The sequence below is a fragment of the Myotis myotis genome, unplaced genomic scaffold (assembly GCF_014108235.1).
Source record: "Myotis myotis isolate mMyoMyo1 unplaced genomic scaffold, mMyoMyo1.p scaffold_m19_p_34, whole genome shotgun sequence".
Taxonomy (NCBI): domain Eukaryota; kingdom Metazoa; phylum Chordata; class Mammalia; order Chiroptera; family Vespertilionidae; genus Myotis; species Myotis myotis.
In genome coordinates, this window is record NW_023416340.1 from 990,514 (window position 1) to 1,000,070 (window position 9,557).

Consider the following 9,557-nt stretch of genomic DNA (forward strand, 5'->3'; position numbering starts at 1 on the left):
TGGCTCCCCTCCCCCACCTGGCTCCTCGCTCCCGCGGAGCAGGGAGGAGAGGAGCCAGGGTCCGACACCCCCGCTCCAATGGCTACACCGGGGATCGGGGCCGGCCGTGGACCCCGCCCCGCCGGCCTTGCTTCCCAGACCAGGTCGTAAAAACCGAACGGGGATGGGCTGACTGCGGCAGAGACTCTCCGTCCCCCACCAACCCCGCCACCTCTTCCCTGAGCTCCCGCCGCCCCGCCGCCCCGCCGCCACCCCGCCACCGTCTGGGGTGGTCGGGGCACGCCCCCAGACCCCGCCCCGAGCCCCGCCCATAACCCCGCCCCCGAGGCCGCCGGACCACGCCCCCGAGACTCACCTCTGCAGGCCCCGCCCCCGCCCCTTGCAAGGCGCGGTCTGAGTGTCTGTCTCTCTGGCCGCCTGTGTCTGTCCGGGTGTCTCTTGTACCCTCGTGTCTCTGTGTGTCTGTCTCTCCGCTGTCCTCTGCCTGTCCCTAGGTCTCTCTCCGAATTTCTCTGTCTCGGCGTCTTTCTGCGTGTCTGTCTCTCCTTGCATCTCTCACCCTCTCTCGGTGTCCCAGTCCCTCTTCATCTTCTCCCTCGAGACCCCTCCACTCTCCTACATCTCTTGTTCTCCAATGTCTGCACCCCAACCGGCCGCGGGGGCGCCTTGCCCTCCGGATTTGAGGACCCAGGGCTTCGGCGCGGGCTCGGCGGGCCGCGGGCGCCCCCACGTGGCCGGCAGGGGACTGTCAGGAGAGGACCGAGGACCGAGTGTGCACGCAGGGGTGCGCTGAACGCCGGAGAGACCCGGTGTCCGTGGGTGACTAGGGGCGATGGCCTGTAACCCCGAGAGACTGTGAGTGTACAACTGCGAGACGGTGCGTGACGCCAGAGGCTGCGTGGGGCTCTGTGACCTGGGGAGATGTTATGGAGAGTATGGCTGAGAAGCAGTGTGTTACACCTAGAGTAGTGGTTCTCAACCTGTGGGTCGCGACCCCTTTGGCGGTTGAACAACGACCCTTTCACAGGGGTCGCCTAAGACCATCCTGCATTTCAGATATTGACATGACGATTCATCACAGTAGCAACATGACAGTGATGAAGTAGCAACGAAAATAATTCTATGGTTGGGTCACAGCATGAGGAACTGTATTGAAAGGGCCAGAAGGTTGAGAACCACTGATCTAGAGATTATATGTGACAGTACATGTGAGAGGAGAGAGAGGACATGCATGGGACGGCGTGTGACGCCATGAGGTTGCCTGTGCCAAGCGGGGGCGCTGTTTGTGGTCCCGAGAGAACGTATGTGAGAGTGAGAGACTGTGTGTGACAGCGTGCGGCCTGGTGAGGGATGAGTGTTGTGTGAGTCACCTTCGCAGACGAGGTGACTCTGAGTGAGTGCGATCCACAGAGGGGGCGTGAGAGGGCAGCGTGAGGGGCCCGGGGGCCTGGGTGTGACGCAGAGACCATGTGAGTGGGAGACAGCATGCGTCAGCCACACGATGGACGGTGAGGGCGGTGTGTGACTGTGACACAGATTATGTGGGAGCCTCACAGACTGGCACGGCATTGTGACCGCGCACGAGAGAGCGTGCGACTGTGCAGGGCACGCAGAGACTAGAGCACCAGAGAGCCCTGGCTGGTGTGGCTCAGCGGGTAGAGCGTTGGCCCGGACATGGAAGGGTCTGGAGTTCATTCCCGGTCCAGGGCACGGACCTGGGTTGCAGGTTCTACCCCCTGCCCAGGTGGGGGCGTGTTTGGGAGGCAACCATTCAATGTGTCTCTCTCACAGCGATGTTTCTCTCTTTCCCCTTCCTTTCACCCTCTCTAAAATCAATGGAAAAAATACCCTCTGGTGAGGATGAACCAAAATAAATTAAATTGAAGCCGAAACCGGTTTGGCTCAGTGGATAGAGCATCGGCCTGCGGACTGAAGGGTCCCAGGTTCGATTCCGGTCAAGGGCATGTACCTGGGTTGCTGGCACATCCCCAGTGGGGGATGTGCAGGAGGCGGCTGATCGGTGTTTCTCTCTCATCGATGTTTCTAACTCTCTATCTCTCTCCCTTCCTCTCTGTAAAAAATCAATAAAATATATTTTAAAAAAAAATTGAAAGACAGAGCCTGAGAGAGACCTTGTGTGCGTAAGTGTGCCACACTGGGAGATTGCTGTGTGCGGGTGACAGCCATGTGTGACAGATACCAACTGTCTGAGGCTCAGCCAGAGATTCTGTACATGACCGTGGGGAGGGGGCGGTGACTGTGTGTCAGGGAACGTGTAAGATTGCGTGTGACATTTAGAGATTGTGCAGGAATGCGTGGCCTGTATGTGGGAGTCGCTGGCTATCCCTGTGTAATCATATACAATATTATGTGACAGTGTTTCACAAGGAGGGTGCATGAGTAATTACATGTCGCTGTGTGGGACACAGAGAAAGTTCGAGGCTGAGACCGGATGGAAGAGAAGCTCTGATCGCCGGTGAATGTGTGTGGCATCTTGAGAGACTGTGTGACCGTGAAACCGTACAATTCACCCCGAGAAGGTATATCTGACTGCGGTTGAGCAAGATGTCATCGGTGATGACGCGTCACTCTCCAAGTGCTTGTGAGGGACTGTGTGTGGCGTGTTGAGAGGCCATGGGACTGGGGCACCGTGGGAGGTGGTGTGTTGAGCACAGATCGTGTGTGAGAATCTGTGGCGATACCGGTGACACAGTGAGGCACAGTGCGTCCCTGAGAGAGGGGCTGTGCGTGTGAGGCTGTGTGCCCAGAGGGGTCGCTGTGATGGGGTGACCCCGAGGCAGGGGGTGGCAGGGTGGGAGAGCATGTGTGATGGAAGGAGAGGCTGTGTGGGGCACGGGGGAGATGCGTGTGACTGTAGAATAAAGGCAGAGGGTATGGACACACCTTGAGAGGCTGTCTTCCCAGGAGTGAGTGTGAGTGAGAGAGACGAGAGAGACGGGCAGAGACAGAGATCGAGAGGGGAGACGGAGAGAGACAGAGCGAGGGAACGAGACAAAGAGGGGGACAGACAGACAGAGATAGAACGCCCGGAGACAGAGCCGAGGCAGTGAGAGAGCAGTGGGGCTGGTGGTGGCAGCCGCAGGAGCAGGCAGGTCCTCAGGGGCTGCCCCAGGGGAGGGGGCGGGGCTGGGCTGGGCTGGGCTGGGCTGGGGGACCTAGCAGCTGCCTGTCAGCCTCACCTCCGCCAGCAGCCCGCCATCCCAGCCCTGGGCAACAACAGGTAGGAGGCTCCGGTCCTGCCCCAACAGGTCGGCCCTCTGTCCCCTCTCTGCCCGTGGGTCTGCCTGGGAATGAATGAGTGAGTGAATGAATGACTTTATATGTCTGCGTCTCCACCAGCCTGTCTCTCCTCAACCCCTCCACCTCCCTCTCTCTGTCCCCCTGTCCTCTGTCCCCTTGTCCCCCGTGCCTCTCCCTGCCCCTCTATCTGTGCCCCTTCCTCTCCCCCTACACGTGTCCCTATCTCTATCCTCTCCCCATCACTCCATCTCCCGTCTCTAACCCCTCTCCCCAACCCGTGTCACTCTATCCCTTTCTCTACTCCTCTATTTGTGCCCCCAACTCCGTCCATCACTTCATCCTCCCCCGTCTCCATCTCTCTCCCCAGCCCCAGTCTCTTTATTCCTCCTGTGCCTCAGTCTCTCCCTCCGTCACTGTCTCTCCCTCTGCCCCTCCATTTGCCCCTGTCTCCATCCTCTCCGCCTCTCTCCCAGTCGTGTCTGGATTGGCCCCCCTCCTCCCCCTCTCTCCAAGTGCTAATGAGCAGAGGAGCCTTTGAGGTAGAGGGCTGGGTGGGGGAGCTCCCGAGGGGAGCGCAGGGGGCAGCTGCGTCCGAGGCCCTAATGAGGCCCCCTCTGCGCCCCTCCCGCCGAGATCTTAATTCCTTGTTCTCCCTGGAACCACTGCTAATTGGCCTGGGGAGGGCCCCCTCCTGGCTCGCTGTGTCCCTGGGGGCCGAGGACACCTGGATCGTGCTCCGGCACCTGTGGCCCTGTCCTTCCGTCCCTCCCTCCACCTGCCTCAGCCTTGCATCTGTGCTCCCTGCTGCCTTCCTCTGTCCCTCCCTCCCCCTGACTCTCGGTCCCCATCTGAGCGGCTCTTCATCTCCACTTTCCCTGTCTTCCCGCCCCTCCGACCGCCTCTGGGCACCCTCGCGCTCTCTTCCACCCACGCCCCGGTTGCTGGGTCCCACCACACCGCCACCCTCTCCGGGGTCCCGGACGCCCCTAGCCTGCCCCCTTCGCCCCCATTCCCACCGGCTTTTGACTCCTTGCCCGCCGCAGCCATGTCCAACAACATGGCCAAGATCGCGGAAGCCCGCAAGGCGGTGGAGCAGCTGAAGCTGGAAGTGAACATCGACCGCATGAAGGTGCGGGGTCTCGGGTAGAGGAATGCGGGGGCTGCGTCTGCCCCGGGCACTGTCGGGGGTGGAGCCAGGAGCCCGGGGTGGGGGCGGGTAAGATCCCTTTCTGAACTGAGCTGGACCCGAGGAGGGCCAAGGGGCGGGGCCTGAGGGAGGGGGCAGGACCCTAGACAAGGGGCGGGGCCTGAGCGGAGGGCGGGGCGGAGAGGGGCGGAGCCTTAAATAAGGGGCTGGGCATGCAAGATGGGCGTATCAGAGGCGGGGCCATGGAGGGGCGGGGTCTTAGGCAAGGGGCGGGACCTGGAGGGCGGGCCCAGAGGGGCGGGGCCTGAAGGACGGGGAGGGTCAGAGGCGGGGCCTGAGAGGGGCGGGGCCTTAGGCAAGGGGTGGGGCGGGACGGAGGCGGGGCCTGGGGGTCGGGGGGCGAGGCCCTAGATAAGGGGCGGGGCCTGAAGGGCGGGGCCCTAGACAAAGGGCGGGGCCTGAAGAACGGGGCGGGGTGGGGCCCGAGTGGGCGGGGCCCGGGCATGGACTTCACCGCGCGCCCGCAGGTGTCGCAGGCGGCGGCCGAGCTGCTGGCCTTCTGCGAGACGCACGCGAAAGACGACCCGCTGGTAACGCCGGTCCCCGCCGCCGAGAACCCGTTCCGCGACAAGCGCCTCTTTTGCGTCCTGCTCTGAGCCTTCCCGACGGCTGGCCCTGCTTTGCCAAAGTTTGAATCCAATAAACGTGGTGATGGTGGTACCTGAGGCCTCGCTGAGCTTGGGCCCCCCGCGGGGAAATCTGATCCCGTCTCACATCCGGAGTGCGGGGTGGGGGTGAGGGTGCGGAGGGCGCCTCGGAGGAAATGAGCCTCCTCTACCCCCGAATTTATTTAATCATCCAACAGTCCCAGAGGCAGCTGGCTGCTAGGATGCCACCTTCTTTACAGATGAGTCCCTTACTCGGTCACACAGCTGGGAGGTAATAGGGTGAAGGCTGTGGGCTCCCAGCTCCCTGCGCCCTCAGCTGGCCCCCTCCCCTCCTCCCTCCTGGGTTGCAGATCCCGAGGAGGCCCTGCGCCCGTCCCACCTTTCTCATCCCTGAATAGTTTCACCCCCTTTCTTCACATTTGGCTACTTCCCGCCACAGGCCTATCTCTGTCCTTAGCACTGAACTCTGTCCATTCATTCATTCATTCGTTCATTCTTCCAAACACTCCCTGAGTACCTGCTCTGTGACTGGCCCTGTGTTGCGTGAAGCTGGGGACATGGCTGTGACCAAGACAGCCTGGCCCTGCCTCCTGGGGCTCAGAACCCAGTGGGTGAGACAGACCTGTCCCCAGTAGTGGCAACCCAAGTGGGCAGGGCTGGGGTGGGGAAGTCAGAGGCTGGAGCCCCTGACTCAGCTTGGGGGTCAGGGAGGGCTTCCTGGAGGAGGACGCTGGGCCATGGCGGTAATAACACGTGGGACCTAGGGAAGAGAGGAGTGTGGCGAGAGAGAGGAGACATCCCTTCCTTCAACAGTCATCATCTTTGTTCTGGGGACACAGGGTGACGGTGACAGCTCTGGTGTCTGCGCTGTTTCCCACGTCCCATATTGGTGGCCTGCAGGACATATATAGCTGGCAGTTATATATTTTTTGGCTTTTCTACTTTTGGCCTACATAATGTTTATTTTTTAAAATTTTTTTTTTTTTTTTTTTTTTTTTTTTTTTTTTTTTTGGTGTATAAACTATTTATTAACAGACGAGGCCTACAGACTTATTTCTTCTTGGACACACCCACAGTGCGACCCCGGCGGCCTGTGGTCTTGGTGTGCTGGCCTCGAACACGAAGACCCCAGAAGTGGCGCAGCCCTCTGTGGGCCCGAATTTTCTTCAGCCGCTCCAGGTCTTCACGAAGCTTGTTGTCCAAACCATTGGCCAGGACCTGGCTGTATTTCCCGTCCTTCACATCCTTCTGTCTGTTCAAGAACCAGTCTGGAATCTTGTACTGGCGTGGGTTCTGCATAATGGTGATCACACGTTCCACCTCGTCCTCTGTGAGCTCTCCTGCCCGCTTGGTGAGGTCGATGTCTGCTTTCCTCAACACCACGTGAGCGTATCTTCGCCCTACACCCTTAATTGCAGTGATGGCAAAGGCTATTTTCCGCCGCCCATCGATATTGGTGTTGAGTACTCGCAAAATGTGCTGGAACTTCTCAGGAATCACTAGAGACATGGCGGCAGCGGCGTGCAGGCCTCCTGTGGAAAAGCTTAAAAAATTTTTTAAAAATTGATTTCAGAGGGGAAGGAAGAATGAGAGAGAGATAGAAACATCCATGATGAGAGAGAATCATGGTGGATCGGCTGGCTAAACTGCAAACCCCCCACTGGGGATCGAGCCCACAACCTGGCCATGTGCCTTTGACCGGAATCAAATCTGGGACCTTTCAGTTCACAGGCCGACATTCTATCCACTGAGCCAAACCGGCTAGGGCCATGTTTATTTTTTATTTATTTATTTTTTAAAAATATTTTATTGATTTTTTACGGAGAGGAAAGGAGACCAACAGAGAGTTAGAAACATCAATGAGAGAGAAACACTGATCAGCTGCCTCCTGCACACTCCCCACTGGGGATGTGCCCGCAACCAATGTACATGCCCTTGACCAGAATCGAACCTGGGACCCTTCAGTCCCCAGGCTGACGCTCTATCCAGTGAGCCAAACCAGTTAGGGCCATAATGTTTATTTTTATTTTATTTTTTAAAAATATCTTTTTATTGATTTCAGAGAGGAAAGGAGAGGGCGCGAGAGAGATGGAAACATCAATGAATGGTGAGAGAGAATCATTGATCGGCTGCCTCCTGCACACCCCGCACTGAGGAATCGAGCCCCCAACGAGGGCATGTGCCGTTGACCAGAATCAAACCTGGGACCAGTCAGTCTGCAGGTCGATGCTCTATCCACTGAGCCAAACAGGCTAGGGCTGGCCTACATAATGTTTTAAATGTTCTTGCCCTGCCCTGACCGGTTTGGCTGAGTGGATAGAGCGTTGGCCTGCGGACTGAAGGGTGCCAGGTTCGATTCCAGTCAAGGGCGAGTACCTTGGTTGCAGGCACATCCCCAGTAGGAGGTGTGCAGCTGATCAATGTTTCTCTCTCATCGACGTTTCTCTCTCTCTCTCTCTCTCCCTTCCTCTCTGTAAAAATCAATAATATATGTTCTTGCCCTGGCCTGCGTGGCTCCATTGGTTGGGCCTTGTCCAGTGCACCAAAGGTTGCAGGTTCTATTCCCAGTTATGGCACATGCCCGGGTTTGGGGCTTGATCCTCAGTAGGAGGCATACAGGAGGCAGCCGTATGCTTGGCTCTCACATCGATGTTCTGTCTCCCTTTTCCTGCTTCTCTCTCAAAAAAAAATCTATAAAATGTTCTTGACTTGATTGCCAAATTGAAAAATAGAGTACTCGCCTCAGACTCCGTATTTCCGGCTTCTTCGGAGCTGGAAGATCTGGTGACCTCAGACCTACCCCCCCCCCCCCACCCCCCAGGGACCACAGGCTGTGAGCTGGGACCGGGGCTTTCCGACTCATGAAGTCCCCACCCTGCCCTTTTGCCTCTCGGTCGAGGAGGTCGAGGTCCAGTTGCTATTTGACATGGAGCCTGTGTCAGGGGCTTCTTACCGTGGGATGAAGAGAAGGCGGAGCCCTAGCCAGTTTGGCTCAGTGGATAGAGCGACGGCCTGTGGACTAAAGGGTCCCAGGTTCGATTCCGGCCAAGGGCACATGCCCAGGCTCGATCCCCAGTAGGGGGCGTGCAGGAGGCAGCCCATCAATGATTCTCTCTCATCATTGATGTTTCTATCTCCCTCTCCCTTCCTCTCTGAAATCAATAAATAAATATATTTTTTAAAAAAGGGAGAAAGCGGAAATGTCTGTTGAAAATGAGGAGATGCAGATGAGCTGTGAGTTTGGTTAATTATTTTACCTGGTTGGCCCAAGACCTCCTCCCCTCTCTTCACCCACCTCCTCTCCGCCACCCCAAATGGGTCTTTGGGCATCTACCTGCTTCTTGCCACTGTCCCAGGGGCTTCTGCTCCTGCTCGGTGTCCCTCCCCTGCCTTTACCTGGGCGGTGCCCCTCACCTGGGATCCCCTCCCTTCTGTCCTGCAGGCTCCCCCACAACCCCTCCAGCCCCTCCTGAACACATCCATCGGCCCCCCTGCACCCTCTGCTCCCCAGAGTGAGGCTGAACCCCTGAATCTGGATGGAGGGAGATGGATAGCTCACTGGGCCTCCCCTCCCCAGAGGGGGGCGGGGCGGGCATGTGCCTAGCAAGTGTTTCATTATTCACATCGGATTAGGGTCCCCTGGGCCCCAACTCTGAGCTTCCTGTTGAATGGAGGCAGGAGAGGCTGTAATTACATCTCCTGCTGCCTCCCACCTCTTAGCTGGTTGCATCATGTCTGTGGGAGCCCCGGGGGACGCAGGGGACCGGAGAGCCAAGGATGAGCTGGGGGTGGGGTGAGGTGGGGCTGGGAGGGATGCTGGGACGGAAGTCCCCAGAAGGATTCTGGAATTTCTCAGGTCCTGCATCCTTGCATCTTAGAACCCGAGATGCATGGGAATCTGTAATCCCAGGACCCTGGAGGGCTGGAATTCCTGTCTCCCCATCCTGTGGCGTCAGGATTCCGGGTCCTGCCCCCTGCCCAGCACTTCAGGAGTGTAAGCATTCTTTGCACCTAGACTGTTGTGATTTAACCTTCTCGGCCCTGGGACCTGGGAGCTTCTTGTTTCAAATTCCGGGTGTTGGGAAAGGGAGGCTGAGGGGGAGCAAGCAGGGCTGGCTGGCCTGGGGTGGGGGAGGGAGGAGAGGTCCGCTGCAGCGGGAAGGGAGGGGTCCGTGAGTCTGGCCCCGGAAGCCGGTCAGGACTGAGGCTGGCGGGAGAAGCCAGAGGGACAGGGTAGCTCCTGGTGACCAGCCTGCATGTGCGCAAATGTGGATAATCTTGTTAGCGGGTATGACGCTGCGACAGCCGCTTCCGGCCGCCGCTGCTCTTTCCTGACACCCCAGCTGGGAGGCCAGCTCCGGGGTCAGGGCCTGGCCAAGGGCAGAGAGGGGATCGCCTGGGGAAGTACCTGCTCTCAGAAGGACCCTCCCACGTGCTCCAGACCCTGAGGGCTGCGGGCTGCCCCTCCCAGGCGGCCTCTC

General features: G+C 58.6%; 2 protein-coding genes across 3 annotated transcripts; one reads left to right on the top strand and one right to left on the bottom strand.

Moving 5' to 3' along the window:
• The first annotated feature begins 3,169 nt into the window (after positions 1-3,169).
• On the top strand, positions 3,170-5,262 carry GNG8 (G protein subunit gamma 8). 2 transcript variants are annotated; one of them, XM_036302961.1, is made up of 3 exons: positions 3,170-3,241; positions 4,305-4,390; positions 4,936-5,261. In XM_036302961.1, exons 2-3 carry the CDS (start codon positions 4,307-4,309, stop codon positions 5,062-5,064), a joined length of 213 nt encoding a protein of 70 aa, XP_036158854.1. In that variant the 5' UTR covers positions 3,170-3,241; positions 4,305-4,306; the 3' UTR covers positions 5,065-5,261. The 2 variants fall into 2 exon arrangements, with proteins under 2 accessions (XP_036158854.1, XP_036158855.1); XM_036302962.1 differs by lacking the exon at positions 3,170-3,241 and having other exon boundaries at positions 4,204-4,390; positions 4,936-5,262.
• An 818-nt stretch (positions 5,263-6,080) lies between these two features.
• LOC118652819 (40S ribosomal protein S18) lies at positions 6,081-6,616 on the bottom strand. The gene has a single exon (XM_036302973.1). It carries the CDS (start codon positions 6,583-6,585, stop codon positions 6,127-6,129), a length of 459 nt encoding a protein of 152 aa, XP_036158866.1. The 5' UTR covers positions 6,586-6,616; the 3' UTR covers positions 6,081-6,126.
• Positions 6,617-9,557: the final 2,941 nt, after the last annotated feature.

Excerpts from the sequence above, each read along its gene's own strand:
- LOC118652819 (XM_036302973.1), bottom strand. The coding sequence starts at position 6,585 with ATGTCTCTAGTGATTCCTGAGAAGTTCCAGCACATTTTGCGAGTACTC.
- GNG8 (XM_036302961.1), top strand. The coding sequence starts at position 4,307 with ATGTCCAACAACATGGCCAAGATCGCGGAAGCCCGCAAGGCGGTGGAG. Across the intron at positions 4,391-4,935 it reads TGAACATCGACCGCATGAAG|GTGTCGCAGGCGGCGGCCGA; the intron begins GTGCGGGGTCTC and ends GCGCGCCCGCAG.